General features: G+C 37.5%; 1 protein-coding gene and 2 pseudogenes across 4 annotated transcripts in view; 2 read left to right on the forward strand and 1 right to left on the reverse strand.

Annotated features, from left to right (window-relative positions):
* Positions 1 to 368: 368 nt before the first annotated feature.
* COL14A1 (collagen type XIV alpha 1 chain) overlaps positions 369 to 18,330 on the forward strand; it is a 184,600-nt gene continuing 166,638 nt past the window's right edge. For 3 of the 4 annotated variants that reach the window (XM_016156509.2, XM_016156528.2, XM_016156537.2), the window contains exons 1-2: positions 369 to 507; positions 17,908 to 18,032. In XM_016156509.2, coding sequence (XP_016011995.2) covers positions 17,945 to 18,032 — 88 coding nt within the window. In that variant the 5' untranslated portion in view covers positions 369 to 507; positions 17,908 to 17,944. Of the gene's footprint in view, positions 508 to 8,096; positions 8,139 to 17,907; positions 18,033 to 18,330 lie in introns of all 4 variants that reach the window. The other variant, XM_016156518.2, reaches the window with a different exon arrangement.
* On the reverse strand, positions 13,033 to 13,151 carry LOC118612106 (annotated as a pseudogene).
* Positions 13,183 to 15,571, forward strand: LOC107516647 (annotated as a pseudogene).

An 18,330-nucleotide genomic window follows, 5' to 3' on the forward strand; every position in this document is an offset into this window, starting at 1 on the left:
AGTGGAGAAGCAAAAGCGGCTCTTTCCCAGCGCAAGACACTCAGCTGCACACCTGGGGCGGACTCCGGGTCTGCAGGGCGCGAGCGCGACGCGGGGCGGGCCACTCAGAGCATCTTCCGTGGGGCGGGGGTAGAGGGAGGAGGAGGAGATAAAGTGGGGGACTAAGGCCTGCCTCCCACCTCCCCAACCTCCGCCCCCGCGGCCACCTTCCGCTCTATAATTGGCCGCCGACTGGCCTTCCTTTTCTCCTATCTGATCCTAGGCGCCCAGCAGGAGGGAAGCGCTGGGGAGGGGAAGGCAGCCCCAGGCAGCGGGGAGTAGGAGCAGGGGAGCGAGGGGGAGAGGGAGAAGGAGAGGGGGTGGGGGGAGAGAGCGGCTAATTAAAGGGGCGCAAGGCGGGAAGCAAGCAAGAGCCGTGCGCCGTCAGGAACCAACTCGCGGCGGAACTTGGATCTTCCCTAGGCACCTAGAGGTCCCCAACCGGGGCTAGAACCTTGCCCTGCACAGGTCAGTCCCAATCTTTCTCTGCCCTTCTTTGGGTCGGCCGTGAAAAGTTTATTCGTGTGGAAGGAAAGTGAAAAGGGAGAGCCACCTGTAGACTCAATGCAATTCCTTGGCCATTCTCCGCGCGCGCGCCCCGGACGGTCCGGGGACCTCTGGGGCGGGATGGGACGGTGCACCCTGACGCCTCCTCGCGGGGGTCACTGCGCGGGGAGATGGGAGGCGCTGCGTGATACGAGTGCGAGACAGTGACGATGCCTTGTGTTGCTCCGGGGAGCTTTTTCCCTGTGCTTGGCGCCGTGAGCGCGCGAAGGGTAGACGCGGGTCTGGCTGCGAGACCGTGGTGGCACCAGCATTTCCAAGTAGAAGGGGCTTAGTGAGGGTGGCGATCTGTTGAGGAAGAGGCTTAGGGACTTGTCTTGGAGGGCTGTAAATAAAAAGAAAGCACGCTGTTTTTATTTAGATTGTATTTGGAGTCTCTTGAGAGAGAGAGAGAGAGAGAGCAGTCGATGGAGATCATGGGGGACAACTCACCTAGCCACCCCTCGGTACTGCCACAGATTAGCGCTGGGGACCAGGCGCTAGACGCAGAGGACAGCCAGGCAGAGCGCGTTGCTGGAAGATGTTGGCGGTAGATGCGCTTCGACGTCTCTGCGTCGGGATGCCCGGATGCTTCGCGCGTTTTGCCTTAGGTTTTTGGACCCAGGAGGGTGCGGCTTTAAGATGCAACACTAGGGTGTGGTGTTGGAGGGTCCTCTCCGCCTGGTCTCTTCCACCCCTCTCCTCCCCCTATTTTGTCCCCCTGGAGCCCTCTCTGTCTCAAGCCTCCTAGTACGCAGCGTCTGGGCGAAGATGCATCTGGTGGAGCCGAGCTTTGGCGTGCAGTGCGCACAGGCAAGAAGGTTAGGGCCGGGCCAAGAGGAGCCCGCGTGGGGTCACTGGAGGGGCCTCAGCCCTGGGTGGGGTTCTGGAAGCCGCCTGCAAGTCCAGACCTCAGGCACTCGCATTTCTGAGCAGGGTTCTTGGGTCCTCTGTGGGGAGCACGCCCTCTGGCGCGCGCGCTCAGGATTGACCAGGCATCGCCCCATTTTAGGTGCGGGCTTTGGCTTTGTCCTTAGGAGAAGCCCCCAAATGGAACTCGTGCGCATTTCTCACAGGGATCTAGATTTCCTTCTGAGAGCCCCATTCCCTTTGGGAATTTTGGACTCCCTTCTGGAAGTTTCTGAAAGTCCGCTGCTTGGGAGCAGCTGGAGGAGATGGGAGGGGGCAGGAACAATGAAATATGGGGGTAAGACTTTAATGGTTCTGTGGGGAGCAGAAATGAAAACCAGTTTTCCTGAAGCTCCTCTGTTAAAGGCTCTGGGGTTCTTCACCGACAGAGGACCAAGGGGCGGGGCACGTCCTAGCTGCGTGACAAAGAGGCGCTACTCAAATCCAACAAATTGGCTTAAGCTGGGTGTCGCGAGCAGAACTGGTGTTGTATTTCTGACAAGGTGGCCGCGTTCTGCGCACTGAGACTCACTGGTAAATGTAGAATGAGCTAATGAATAAGTGAATGAATGAATGGATGGATAGACTTGGATTTTGGGCAGTTCTGAAAAAGCACGTTCGTTGGATGAGTTTCCTCTTAACATGGCCCCAATAGTGTGGTTACTGTAAGGCAGACTTCATTTCAGCATAGTATTTTTTAAAAAATAGCTTTATTGAGATATAATTCATATACCATGCAAGTGTATATAGTTCTGTGGTTTTTAGCATATTCGCAGAGTTGTGCAACCATCACCACGGTCAATTTTAGAACACTTTTATCACTCCAAAAAGACATTCCATACCTGTTAGCAGTAACTCCCCATTTCTTCCTAACCTCCTCTCCCCCACCCCACCCAGCCCCTGGCAACCACTAATCTCCTTTCTGTTGACATTTCATATAAAGGAAGCATACAATATGTGTGTGGTCCTTGGTGATAGGCTTCTTTCACCTAGCAGAGTGTTCTCAAGGTTTATCCCTGATATACCAAGATACTCTCCCACTACACACTAAGCATCTCCTCTGCCAGGGGAGCCTGAGCCTGGATAGACCTGAACCTCCACTGCAGCCCTGACCTCCTGTGGGTCCCTATGAAAGGACAGGAGCTGCACTGGTGAGGCCTCTTAGTAATTCCCTGGATAGGATTACTTGGAACCCACTGGAATTCCTGAAGCAGTTTTGGGTCAGTCCCAAGCTTCAGGATTGATGGGAGGAGCCCTTTGGCCTTATCCTGCTGCTATCCTTCCAGCCAAGGATTTCAGAGAACTTTTGGGGCCTTCTCTGCATGTCTTGGTTTTCAGAGTCAGCCAGGGCTGGCCTTAAGAGTGGGCTGAGCAAACAGCTATGGTTTGAGGGGCAGCCCCAGGCCACCGAAAAGGCCCTTTTCAGGGTGTGTTCCTTTTGGCTCTTTCTTGTATCACTTGGTAAAACAGAAGCGTGCGTGCGCACGCACACGCACACAAAGTAAACACAAAACCTGTTTTTAGTGGACAGTCTCTGCAGCTAGTGACTCTGGACACAATTTACTGTCATTTTAATCCAAACACAGCCAAATGACTGCTGTTTCCTGGCCCTCTGAGTGTAACCTAAGATTCCTTTAAAAGACAAGGCCCTTCCTGAATTGCTGCAGGCTGAGGTGGTGTTGTTTGAGCACCACTGAGCCAACAAATTATCTGGGACTCTGACAGTTTGTATAGAACAAGGTCCTTGGTAAATATACCAGATGGTCCCCTGGGAACCAGAGAGACCAGCCTGGGAGAGAGAGGGAGAAAGGAGAGTGACAAAAACACACTTCCTCACTTAGTGCGGGATGTCAGGAAAACAATCTCTTGCTCCTATAACTAAATAAAAGTAGCAGAGATCCACTTTCTCGTCTAGATAAAATAAGCCTTGAGTGAAGATGAAACCACGCCCCTGTTCTGGTGGGGGTCGTGTGTGTGTGTGTGTGTGTGTGTGTGTGTGTGTGTGTGTGTGGTGGAAGTGCTGGCATTTTCTTTCTTTTTCTTTCTTTTTTTTTTTTTGAGTACCCACTGAGTACCTACCCTTTTCTCTTCCAGAAATACACTTAAGGCTTTCCATTTGGCAATAAGATCACTGAGCTTTAGGGATATAAACGACCTTGCCTAGGGTCACGAAATCAGCAAGTGACAGATAATTGGGAAACGTCTATGTGGTATTTGAACTCAGATCCCATTGGACACAGTCTCCATCAGCTTCTTCAAGCTGAGCGGGGCGAGGGAGGCGTGTGTGATCAGAGGTGGATGACATCCATTGAGGACACACAATCTAGTAGCAGAAACAGCGATGGAAGCCTGGAGAGCTGACAGAGACATATACAATCTGAGCCTGCTCCTTCTGTGCCCCATGGTCCCTTACCCTTTCTGAGCTTTTGTTTTCTCATTCAGAAGAAGGAAAACAATAGCCACCCCATAGGGTTGTCTTAAGATCTAAGATGATAGAGTCCAAAGCCTGGAAGACAAAAATGGTTACTTTTCTGCTTCTTTTTCCTTCTTCTTTCCACTTTTTCCTTCTCTTTCTCTGCTCCATTTTTTGAGGGGATTGTAACTTGAAAAGCTATGAGAAGTTCTAAGAGCTGAGTGTTTATTTAAGTCAGCCTTAGTCAAAAGCAATCCCTTATTTCTTTGACGGAGAATCTATGTCAGTCCTTCAAAGAAGAAAGAGAGAGAAAGCCAGGTGATGGAACATTCCTAGTCAAAGAGCTGTCACTCCAATTTGCCATACTTTTGGAATGGCTTAGCCTTCTATTGCATAGAACTTACCGCACCCACCTAGTTTAAGACTGAGCAGCTACATTTCTGAGGCTGATTTGCTGTCAGACCTCTTGCATTTGAGTTAATTCACAGGGCTGCTTTTAATGTACATAAGGTCTTTCTTTGAAAGACCTGTGCCGCTGGGAGAAGTAAACAGCACCTTTTCCTCTGGATAACACAGCTTTGTTTGTATACAACTTTGAGAGCATAATGTCTGCTGATTTCAAGCATCACTCACCCTAGGCCAAGTGCAAATCGTGCAGTGCATCGTCTATGAACTGTGCACATCACCCCTGATCATTCGATCATTGGTCATTAAATCAATCAGTATTTATTGATTGCCTGTTATGCTTGTTGAACCTTTTTGATTATTGGTTAAACTGTCCATCTAAATGCCTGTAATACACAAGACATGGAAGGTAAAAATAGTTACTGAGGCCATGAATTTAGCTGGACAGTTGCAATGGGATAAGAGGCAGATACCATCTATTGGAGGTCTGGTTGGTGAGGGATCTAGGCCAGTGGTACTATGCGGTCTGCTGGTTGGTTCCAGCCACAAACTGTTAATTCCTCCAATGAGATAAAATTGCACCAGGATGTAAATCAAATGTATTACTAAGCACACTGCTAGTTCAGCTGAGATTTATATATATATAGCAAAGCTTTCTTGATGAAGGAAGCAAGAAAACACACTGGTTTACATTTTTTGTTTAAGCTCCTTATCTCACTGTGGACCAGTGACAAAATAGTTCACAGACTAGCTGTTTTGAAGCAACATTGGCCCATATCTACCCTTTTTTTCTGGATAACACAGCTTCCAGAAGTCGATCTTGGATCCTTTCTGTCTTATACTATTTCCTTTTCTCTCTCTTTCCTTCATTTTTGTTTGTTTGTTTCCTCTGCCTTTTCATCCTCATCTTTATAATTTTCCCTTTCCTTCCCCTTCCTTTTTACTATTTTATTATTTCTTTCCTTTTTGATATTTCGACTTTGTTTTTTTGTGTGTGTGTATTTTAAAAAGCAAAATGAGAGGAGCCCAAATACACAAGGTAAGAAATGAGAATAGAAAACAATCACATGACTAATGGAAATTTAAATAATTGGATAGTAGTTAAAGTAATTAATTGTATGTCAATAAATTAAAGAACATAAAATGGACTATTTTTAAACAAAATACAAATAGCTAAAATTTACCCTAGAGTATACAAAAATTACAAATAAAACAATAGACATACAATTTTAGAAAATTTGTTAACCTCCTTGGTTTTGCAATTGAATGCTAACAAAATAGTTTTTAAAAATCAGTAATACCAATGGCATTATACCTGTTCTATTGCAGCATATATGGAAAGAAAGAGAGCTTCAAATTATTTATGTAAAATCAGAAAAGTAATAATGATATAAAAACTTGACAGCATAAAATAAGAAAGCCATAGACCAATTTCGCTTATTAATATACTGCACTTATTAATACAAATAGCATATTCACAAGGAGAGCTCAATAACACATCACTGGAATAAAATACCCTCTGTTGTCATTACAGTTGCTTTATGGTAAGGCTTGCTACCAGGAATCGTGAGTCATCTGACTTTGTTTTCTTTTTAAAGATCGTTCTAAGTCCTTTGCTTTTTTATGCAACTGTTTAGAATCTGTTAATTTCTACAAACAATGACTTGTTGAGATTTTGATTAAGATTGCTTGGAACCTACACACTAATTTCAGGACCTCCCCACCATGTTGAGTTTTTCTATCCATGAACATGGTACACTGCTCTGTTTATTTAGGTCTTCTTTAATTTCTCTCTGGAATATAGTTTTGTATTTTTTTTGTAGTTTTTATAGGAGAGTGTAGAGAACTTCCAGATCTTACTAATTTCCAAGTATTTTACTGGAGTGTAGAAGATTTGAATGTCTTACTAATTTCTAAGCATTTGTGGTTTTTTTTATGTTACTGTAAATGGAATTGTATTTCCATTTCCATTTGTTTGCTGTTATAAGAATATGATTGATTTTTGCCTATTGATCCAAGTCTTGCAGCCTTCCTAAATTTACTTATTAGTTCAAGTAGGTTTTGTTTCTTTGGTAGGTTCTTTGGGATTTTCTGTGTAAACAGTCATGTTGATTGTAAATAAAGACAATTTTATTTCTTTCTTCCCATTCTTTCTACCTTTTATTTCTTTCTCTTACATTATTGTACTGGCTAGAACCTCTAGTACACTGTTGAATGAAATGGTAAGTTGTTACAACGTTGACATTCTTGTTCTATACTTGATCTTAGGAAAGAAGTGTTCAATACTTTACAATTAAATGTGATATCAGTTGTGGGTTTTTCATAGATGCCCTTTATCTGATTGATGAATTTCCCTTCTATTCCTAGTTGCTCAGTTTCTTTTTAATCATGAATGGGCAGTGAATTTTCTCAAATGTTTTCTCTGCTTCTGTTGAGACGATATAGCAATCAATCAATATTTTAGTCTGTTAACATGCTGAATAATCATAATTTTAGAATAGTAAACCAATCTTATATTCCTAGAATAAACTTCACTTGCTAATGATGATGATTATTTTTTTTATATTACCAAATTTCATCTGATAATATTTTGTAAAGGATTTTTGTGATCTTTTTTTGTATCCTTTTTGTTTGTGAGAGATATTGTTCTGTAAATTTTATTTTTGTAATGATGTCTAATTTTTATAAAATATTATGCTAGCTCACCTCTGTTTTCTAAAAGGATTTGTATGGGATTGGCATTATATTTTCCTTAAATACTTGATAGAATTCACTAATGAAACCATTTAGGAATGCAGTTTTCTTTGTGAGAGTGTTTTTAGTAACAGATTCAATCTCTGTAACAGATATATGGCTGTTTGAATTTCTGTTTCTTCATACATCTGTTTTAGCAAGTAGAGTATTTCAAGTATTTTCTTCTAATTAAGCTAAATTGTTGCATTTATTGGCATAAACTTATTAATATTTTTCCCTTTCATCATGTGTTGGTATGTGAGATATGTAGTATGATTGTTTCTTTTATTCCTTGTATTATTAATTGTATTTTCTATTTTTGTTACTTGATCGCTCTTTCTAAAGAGTTTTCAGTTTTATTAATATTTCAAAGAAGCGTGTTTTGACTGTTGGTTTTCGTTAATATTAATTTTATATTTCTTTTTTACTCTTATCTTTATTAGCTCTTTCTTCAACTTAATTTAGTTTTAATTTGCTCTTTGGCTTCTTTAGGTGATTTTATTTTAATTAATTAATTAATTGATTGATTTTAAAGAAGAACTTTTATTATTCCTTCCCATGATACATATATAAAAATTTAAAAATGCCTATTTTATTTTTTTTTTAAATATGATGAACATTTCACTCATGAATATAAAAATGCTAGGGGAAATACAATTTCCCCCATTCGAACAATATTTAAACCTCTTGGTTAATAACAATAATGGTACTATTAGCTGAATGTAACCTATGTGCCAGACGTTGTGCTAGGAACTTATTTTATATAAATTTACTTTACGTGAATCATCTCATCTGATCCTTCTAACATGGTAGAGATACAATTTTTAGCCCCAATTTAGAGATTAGTCACCCGTTATAGGGAAGTCAATTTGTTTAAGACCAGGAAGTTAAAAGAATGTGCTACTATGATCAATTTATTATAATAATGTAAGATAATTTAATATTGGGAAACCTATAAAGAAGATACATCACATCTGATGGGAAAAGTGTTATAATCATGTTAATGTGCGCTGAGAAGGCATTCGAGATGATTCAATACTCATCTTTTTTCCAGACTCTTCCAGATCCAGGAAATAAAGGAATCTTTCTTAATAAGGTAAAGTATTTATCAACAGCAAAACAGTATGTGCTTAATTTGAAACATTAGAGATAATCCTATTAAAATAAGAAGCCAACAGATTTCTGCTATTGCCATTAGTATTTTACATTGTTCCGGAAGCTATGATTAATGCAGTAATACAGGAAATAGAAACACGAGCAACAATACAGGAATGGCAAGGACACATTTCCCATCATCTACATCTAATATGATTGTCTACCAGAAAATTCCAGAAAATCAATTAAAAAAATATCAGAACTATGAAGAGTACAGTTGAGTGGCCAATTACAACTGCTTTTCTATATTCCAACAATAATCAGGTAGAAAATCTAGTGGGAAAAATTCCCATTCTAAAAGCAACAATAGATATGTAGGACCTAGAAAAGACCTTGTGTGAAGTATTATAACTTAGATAATGAAAGCCATAAATCTTGAGAATGAATAACCAAAATAATTGTTCCTGGATAGGATGAAAATATTACAAAGGTATCGTGGTGGTTAATTTTTTTTGTGTCATCTTGACTGGGCCATGGAGTAGCCAGATATTTGGTCAAACAGTATTCTGGATGTTTTTATGAGAGTGTTTTTTATTTATTTAATTAATTTATTTTGGATTTTTTGTTTATTTTCATTATGGTGACATTGGTTAATGAAGTCCAGTAAGTTTCAGGTGTACAGTTCAACAGTTAGGCATATATATATTGTATTGTGTTGATCGTTGATTTAAAATCTTTCTTCTTTTTTTTTGGTAAACATTTTAATTTATAAATATTTCAATATTTTAGCTGCATCCAGAAAGTTTTACATAGTCTTTTTATTTTTATGTTTTTCCAGATAGCTTCAAAATTTCCATTGCAATTTCTCCTTTGACCCATGGATTAATTAGAAGCATGTTGTTTAATTTTCAAATACTTTTAGTTTGCAAATACATTTTATTTTTGATTTCTAATTTAATTCTGGTGTAAGAAAACATACTTTGTAAGCTTTAACTCTTTTGAAATTTATTGAGTCTCATTTTATGGCCCAGAATATGGCCTGTTTTGTACAACTTTTCACCAAAAAAACTGTACACTCAAAAAAAAAAAAAAGAGTACATTCTCTAGTTATTGGATGTACTGTTCAATAAGTATCAATTAGTTGATAGAATTATTCGCATCTTCTACATCCTTGCTGATATTTCATTAAGTTGTTTAATCACTTCCTGAGAGGTGAATCAACTTCTCTAACTTTGCTTATTTCTTTTTTTCGTTCCATCAATTTTTGCTTTCTGCATTTTGAAACTATTATTAAGTGCATAAATGTTTTTGATTGTTTTCTCGATTAATGACGCTTTATTCTGACATGTCCAGTATTTAAGGGGAGTTTTTATGCAAATTTTATTCCCACTCATTGTAGCTCACTCTTTTCGGACATATCCCTTCTCAGTTTCCATTCTTTCTGGCATTCCTGAACTTTTCTGCTCTTCTACACTTTATGCTGACAAGACTGTGGATTTCTAATTGTTTTTTGGTCACAGTACCATGCACGTTGGCGAGTTCACTTAGGGTTTAAAAGGCTAAACATCAAGCTAATAGTAACAAAACTAGGTCTTTATTCCTTAGAGTTATTTTATACTATGCCATGATGCTAACGGAAAAAAGTAATTACCACTAACTTCCTCCAGGGCTTATTTTTGAGTAGATCGCATTACTTAATCTGAAAACTCTTTCGATTATTCTAGATGTGAGGAAGATGGTATTTGTACTAGAGAGATTAAGGATTGCTAAACAATGTCAACACCCTGGGTTAATACAATAGACCTGTTTTTAGTCTTTGCTTTCTTATCTACAAATCTTTATGACCTAGATGATCAACTGACTATAAAATTCTTGTTCTATAAAATGGATATTGAAGTTTTAACAATTTAGAGTTAGGGAAGGCATCTTAGAGGTCATTTTGTCGAGTTTCCCTGCCACAAATTCAGCAATCTTTTCTATAACGTCTCTTATATGGGTAAAACTTAGCCTGCTAGTGCCTCAGAAATTCTAAGGAGTAAAAGAGAAGAACCTGTTTTCGGTGTTAGAGAATTTTTTTTTTTATCCAAACCCACATCTCTGTGGATCAGTTCATTGATTCAAGTTCTGTTTGCAGAAGCTGCACAAAACAGTCTTGTTTTATCTTCCACATGAAAGCTCTTCAAATATTTGAAGACCTCCATTATGCACCTCCATTTCCTATTTTTGCTAAGCTTAATGAAAACTTGCTTAAACATTCTCATTTCTTTAAACTCTTTGCATGAACTTGTCAACTAGAATAGCTAAATCCTTTTCTAAGTCTGTGAACTACTTTAAGTCAAACTTCCACATCTCCATACAGTTGATTATTTTGAACCAATATAGAGCTGTCATCTGGAAAAATGATAAAAATGGATAAGAATGTATTTAGAGAAGTTAAAGCTGTTTATTCATGCAAATATTGTGCCTCCGTCATTATCTTGAGCTTTAGTTTTTGCCTAACTCTTTATACCAAATTAGTCTCACAGCCTCAATATGACAGGGGAGATGATGTGACTTCTTGATTTTCCTTCTTCCTTTAGTGTCTACCCAGGTAGCAAATTCACTGATTATTATCATTCTCCTGTCCTCTGCATTCTTTTAACTTGTTGCTAACATGCTATTGGAACTTTTTGAGAGCTGCCCGTGTTTCAAGGACATTATTTATATGATCACAATCATTCTATAACGTAGATATCCATTTGCACATTTTATTGATAAAGAAACCAAGTCATAGAGTGGTTAAACCAGTTAGTTAAGGACCTTTAGCAATTTATTGGTAGCACTACCTTTCTAACTCCCAGTTTTCTGTTTATATCACCACTTTGTGTTAGTTCTTTGTTCCATTTTATACTAAGTTCATTTAGCTTTGCATTCTTCCTTTTCAGTACAATTGTAAGTAAGCTGACTAAGAACAGGGATCATATAGTATGAACTTTAGTATCTTCCTTACCAGGTAGAGAGCTTTGGTTATATAGTAAGGCACTTGATAAGTGATTGTTGGAATAAAAATTGCAATGCTATAAATAATCTCTCTCAGGGCCTGGTAGGCCAGATAGCTAGCGACAATTTTGTTTAAGTGTATGGGTTTTTTTGTAAGTTGGCACTGATGGAATAGAACATTATCCAAAATTCGAGTGTGTGTATGTGTGTGAGTGAGTGTATGTGTGTGTTTGTGTGCACATGTGTATGTATGAAAGGTTTATGGAAACTTTAGAATAAATATTTTAAGGAATTTTGATAAAATGAGTGGGACTCAGAGCCTTTGCTCCCAATTAAACTCAACAGTACAAGTGAGATTAGGTAGAACAAATATATTGAAGTAGAGGAAGAGTGAATTCACCCTAACACGAATAGTTTTAAGTTACTCATTACAGAATTGTGACAGTGTTTTGAGAAAATTTGTACTAAACATGATCAACTTTACCCAAGTCGTTTTATACCTTCTGAACTCAGAGATATGTAGCTATTTCTTTCATAATGTTTTAAACAAAACAAAAACAAAAAAATATTAAGGCAGAGTTATTTTGTGCAGGCTTTTGGGCAAAATTTCAACAAATTATACTCTGACATTTTGGTAAATGTTAAGCAATGTCATGGCACTTTAATAGGAATTGGGATTTTTCTTGCCCCTATTTCACTGTCCAAAAATTTGGAGAGTTGGCAGAAAACCTTGGGAAAACTAAAATTTCACTTCTCCCAATGTGGCTTTACTCATCCTAATTTAAAATAAACAACGAAAAAGGAAGAATTTAAAGATAAACTATGGCTATAATAAATAATACTCAGTTTTCAAAAATAGTTGCCAACATTTAGGTAGTATTTATTTACTTACTAATTTATTTAAATTATATGAAATGCAGATTAACTTCCACTGTGGTGTGTCTTAAACATTGCTTTAAAACACCTGGACACAGGAATTGTAGTGCTTGCATGAGAACAGAGAAAGGCTATTGGATTGTGGCTTATTAAAGAATTTTTTCTCCTATATTAACATGATATCTGATGAAAGTCCTTTAATCTTAAAATTCATGAGAAAAAGACAAAAAGAAAATGCCTGTTTTCTTACCTCTCCTTCTCTTTGACTTGTTCTGGTTGGAAACTGTGGTTATAACACTTGGGGAATAGAATCTTAGAAATACATACATATTCTTTTGAGTCGAAGCAATTCTGCTGCTGTGGTTTTCTTTGGGTGTCCTGGATAGCTTTCTGGGTGACAGGCAGATTTATCGATGTCTTGGTTGTGAAAAGGCTGCAACCTGCCCCCTTATCTGTTCAAATCTCCTGTAGTCTTGCCTTCTGTTTACTTAAAGATTACTCACACCCCTTTAGATAGTCCACCAAATCTCCTTTTACTTGTCTCTGTAGGATTAGGGTTCTAGAGATGTCCCAGAGCCTTTTCTCCTGTATTTCGTTGAAATTAACTCATCGTTGTTCTCATTTCTTCTATGCTCTGATTAATGGATGATTTACTAATCTATAATAAATTAATCAGGCTAAAATGCCATACATATCACTTAATATATATAATTATGTAATACATTATAATAAAATATAATATGTAATTATAATATATATACACACACTATATATATCACTTAATGTGCTGTCAGTTACATTAGGAATTTTAAGGAGCTCCCAGTATGTGTCTTAATCCAAGGAAATATTCTTTAATACTTAGCATTGTGGAGTTATAGTAGGCTGGTAGGGAAAGATATTTTTTGGACCCTTAAACACAAATGAGTATATTTTAAAATTTTATTATAGGATCGTAGCTTGATTATTTATGTGATTGTCAAAGCATTTCATCTGCCTTTTAAATTTTTAAAAATTTTTAATTCTTTAAAGATACTTTTTAAAGCCTACAGCACCTAGTATTCTTAGGTGGTCTCCCATCCAAGTACTATCCAGGCCCGACCCTGCTTAATTTCCAAGATCAGACGAGATCGGGCGTGTTCAAGGTGGCATGTCTATAGATTAACTCTATTAATTTCTATTTCTCAGTTAGAATTGATGTTCATTATTATTTTATATTAGTTTCAGGTGTACAGCATAGTGGAAATTGGAAACACAAAAGAGTGATTGCTTGAAAGACATACAAATATTTATTCCTCTGGATACACTATATTACTCTAGAATAAACCAGAATATCAGAAGTTTAAGTGCATGAGTCATTGTTTTGAAGTTTCATAGAATTACGCTTTGCTACACTCGCTGAAATAACTCTTGGGTTAAAAAGTAAATTAATGCTTATATGATGCTTCCAAGGGATATTCTGAAGAAAATTAATAGCCTTAAATAAGGAATAATGTCACTTTAATTCGGGATTCAACAAAAAAATATCAAAAAGAGCAACTTAAAAAAAAAACAGAAAAGAAAAAGAAAGCGATTACTAGTGATAAGTGCAGAAATAAATCAGGAATAAAAAAATAATATTGGCAAGTAAAAAAAACTTATCTTCAAAAAAATGCATTCTGGACAAATATATAGCTTATCTATTCTGGAGAGAAAAGAGAAGTCAGAAACATCAATTTAATAGTGATAATGAAGCTATAACCAGAAAAGAAATACTCTAAGTTGAGAAATCATACAACTCTGCTAATAAATTTAAAAATTAAGATAAAAAATAACTTTATGGGAAAATAGCCAAGCTAGGACCAAGAAGTAGAAAATATAATTAGATGTATAAACAAGAAAAAATTTTAAAAAGTTGTGTGGGATTAGCTTCAAAAAGGGAAATATGTCATACTATATATGTATTCAGAATTTACCAAATTGTACACTTTAAGTATGTGCAGTTTATTGTATGTCGATTACGTCTCTGTATAGTTGTAATAAAGGGGAAGTATGCCCATGTTTTTCTCACTCCAATTATTCATAGGCCTTCATAGAACAGGTCATTCTCATGCTATTTAAACTATTACATAAGCAATGAAAATATGGAAAGCTTTCTAACGTATTTTGTGAAGCTAGAAGAATCTTGACACCCAAACCTTTAAAGAAAACTATTAGTTACTTTTGATTATTAATATAGTACAAAATTATACACAGTCAACATTATATAAAAACAATATTATGTGGAGACAACAAAAATAAGTGAGCCTGGGAGGAGGGTCCACCGAGTGATCTTTAGACTGAGAAATACTGATTTGCAGATGTTAAAGGGATTCTTTGGTAACCCAGTGCATCAATGAGTTGCACAGATTCGGTCCAGAACTGCAAGAATTCAGGCAGGAGAGCGCTCTGTGCAAGGCTTGCACTGGCAGACCCAAGATGGACAGAACCCTGGAATCCCTGAGAGGCATCATTGCTTATGTCTGGCTCATAGAGACCTGACTCTCAACTCCAAAGACTTGAATGTTCTGTCCGTATTCCTAGAATTTTGGGAAAGCAAGCTGCAGCAAAGGGCAGCTTTCCCAGGTGAAGCTGTGGTGGTCTACAAGTCAGTGCCATCTTGTGGACCTCTTGCTGTGAGTTCTATGGCCCTCCCTGGGGCACACTGGTTTGGCAGCTTTTCAGTGCTGCTTAAGTAGCTCTGAGGCCTGACTGGGTGCAGCTAAAGAGGTCATGGTAAACATCCTCTTCAGTGAGCTGCCCTTTCGCAGGATCATCAAGAAATTCATTCTGCGAAGTGTTCAGGAAGCGATCGCTTGCACCAGTGATGATGTAGATGTGTTTTCCACCCCAGCATCAGCATCAGAGCCCATCACCCTGTTAGAGTCAAACATGCAGAAGATCACGTTTGGAGTTTCAGGAGCTGGCGACCATTTTCTAACTATGGCATTGGAAAGGAAGCCTAAAAGCCCTTTGTGAAACAAAGTGTTCCCATAGGGACATCACCTTCTATATGTTCAATATTCTGTAGATGAAAAGATGAGCAGCAAGCATGACTCTGGACTGGACCAAAATGAGGGTCATCAGGAATCAATCCTCTTAAGAGCAACGAAAGGCCTTGAGGAAGTTAGAGGAAACTAGGAAAGCAAGATAACTATAGTTTTACATAAAACAAGAAATCATGAGGATAGCCTTGACTCAGATCTACAGTGTCCTTGACACTTCCTCACCCAGTGATGAGCCAATGGCTTTGTGTGGCTGTCACTAGCAAAGCCAGGTCCCGTGTGCCCCCAAGGATGGCAGAGGCCAGACAGAAACATTAGGAAGCTCATCGAAGGGTGTCCATAGAGCTTTAGCACCAATAGTTAGGACTCAAAGCCTGTACTAATGCTCCCACCCATTCCATTCACAGAACCTGAGAGTAGTAGGACTCTTACAGGACCCAACACCCACTTCATCCAATATTCCCATTACCCTCTCTAGACTGAAAGGATTGAAACAGGATTGTTTGAAAAATAATTTCCAGCACTGGCTCCAACCTTACCCTGCCTGACATGTGCCTCCCTAGATTGTTGTATTATTTCAAAGGAAGGGTCATTGTACATTCCCTCAAAAGAATTGTATCCAGAACTGGGAGAAGTAGCATGATAGCAATTTAAAAAGTATTACCTGGGGTTAAATAAGCAATGTGGATTGTTTTAAAAAAACATGCGAGGGTACGAGTCTCTTCCCAAGCTTTGTAAACTAAGAGGTAGCTTACAGTTTACTAGGTATAATCCAGAGCTACAATGGGATTTTATCTGGATTTATTAAAGTTATTGAAGTGGTAATAGTATGAAAATATTAGACGAATTTAATGTGACTTAAAATACTACTGTAGTAATAATTGTTTAAAATCTATATTCTTCCACTTGGGGATAAATGTCACCTGGAATAGTAATCCCACTTTTGTTTCTTAAGAAAATTAGTATCCAATTTTTACGCATCCTGCAATCAATCATATTAATTTTTAATTTCCAAATAGGTAACTTGAATTGATTTGTTTTTATTATTTTTTTGCCACTAAAGACGTATACCTATAATAGCGAAAATTCTACACATTTTAAGTTTAAAACATTTTGAAAAATCATTAGCATGTAACAGAGTGTTCGTGTTTGATTCGTTCCTTAGGAGTTAGAGAGAAGGAATCTGTTGCTGTCTTTGTTGTTGTTCAAGAACATAAACAATTGCTCAAAACTAGTGTCATTATTAAGTTTAAGTTACTAAAATATCTAACAAAGTAGTATGACTTCAGCTGGAACCATTATAATTACACGAAAGTTAAAAAAAACAACATATAGTGATCTGTTATTGTGCAAACTTATAACAATATTACTAACTCTGTTCTCTCTCACCATCAGATGAAGAAGGGGAAGGGATTAAGAGGTATAAATTGGTAGTTACAAAATAGTTATGGGTATCTAAATTATAGCATTAGAAATATAGTCAATAATATTATAATAACTGTGTATGGTGTCAGATGAGTACTAGATTTATTGGGGTGATCACTTTGTAAGATATATAAATGTCTAATTGTCATGTTGTATACCCAAAACTAATATAATATTGTGTGCCAACTGTAATTGGAAAATAAAAGAATTATTAAGAAAATACCTAGCTTGCTTCCTTCTTTCTTGGATTGCTGGTTCATAAATTCTGTGCCAAATTCAAGGTCATATCTACTAATAGGACCAGATAGATTTTTCTGCTAATTTTACTCACTACTGTATTATTTTCTTAACAAATTTTCCCTTATTGTAGGATTTCGAGGACACTACTTAAATTTTAATTTCATATAAACAATGATAATTTTAAAAAAGTATCGTATCCCAAATGTTGCATGGGACATACTGAAAAAAAAGTACTGCTATTTATTTGAAATTAAAATTTAACTGGGAATCCTGTGTCTTTATTTGTTAAATCTGGCATTTCTACCTTACACATTATATTTATTTATGATGCCTCAGAACCTTCGTGGAAGAATATCGGGGGATAAATGAATGGATGAATGGATGACTATATGAACGTAAAAAATACCCCGGATAGAAAAACTTTTGAGATGTCTTAATCTCTGAGGAAAAGACTCTATAATGGCTTATAATAGAATTGCAGTCAACAATTCGTAGATCGGCCTTTTAAGTTAATATTGAACACTCACTCTTTTTCCTTCCCTCCTTCCCTCCCTCCCATCCTGCTTCCTTTCCTCCCTTCTCCACTTTTCTCCTTTTTAATTTCTCTCTTTTTCTTATCACTCTTCTTTTATTGATATTCCAATGAAAAAGAAAAGTTGGAAGTTTTAGACAAACACATATGAGAAAAAAAGTTATAAGGAAAGTTTAGGGATTATTTAGCCCAGTAAAATGGAAGCCGAATAGTGATTTAATATTAGCATAAAGTGGTTTTTCAAATTCTCTTTGATTACCAGAAGAAAGGTCCTATGTATCTTTACTTTGTAGGCAATATAAGGCGACAGCAGGACTTTTAACTTTGTGTGAAAAATACTGGAGGAGCACATTCCTGGCAAGGAAATTATGACTGTCTGGTTATAATGTTCATTTTAGGTAAACTTTTGGAACTTACCCATCTGGGAAATTCACTGCGTAATTTATGCCGTACAAGAGTCACAAAATACCTCCTGAACTTCCTTCCCAAATATTTCAAATCATTCTCTCCATTTGCAGCATCTTTTCAAACATCTTTCTTTATCAGTTTATTTTCTGGAGTGAAATAAATGATGCCCCAGGAGAATGAATTACTTCCTAATACTAATCCATGTTGGCTTCTTTGCCTGTCCTAGATGACTACAGATATGTACCTTCTTTTCAATCTTTTTAAAATACCCGTGTGATCTCTGTTTCCAGACGGCTGCTGCACCCCATGTGAAAAGCAGGAAATAAAATGAAGATCTTTCAGTGCAAGATGCAGTACTGGCTGTTTCCCACCTTTTTGGCAATTGCTTTCTTTTGCATCATTGTCCGGGCTCAAGGTAATGGAAAATTTTAAGATTATCATTAGGGTGTGGAACTCTAGCCATGTTGATTCTTATTATTGTTTTTTCATTTTATTTACCTAATAGTGCTTCACTAGTTCAACTGTGTTTCAAGGCAGGGTTATATGTTTGCTTTTACTCAGTATTCCCTATTACCAACTGTTTACATTATAGAAATGTGTCATAATTTTGATGAGGGTTGCAACCTCTCCAGTGACTGTGCATAGTAATTTTATGCCAGTTGGTTAAACAGCTTATTCTAAACTTACTTCTGTGCAGATTTAATCAGTTCTAT

Source organism: Rousettus aegyptiacus, unplaced genomic scaffold (genome assembly GCF_014176215.1).
Source record: "Rousettus aegyptiacus isolate mRouAeg1 unplaced genomic scaffold, mRouAeg1.p scaffold_m13_p_15, whole genome shotgun sequence".
Lineage (NCBI taxonomy): Eukaryota > Metazoa > Chordata > Mammalia > Chiroptera > Pteropodidae > Rousettus > Rousettus aegyptiacus.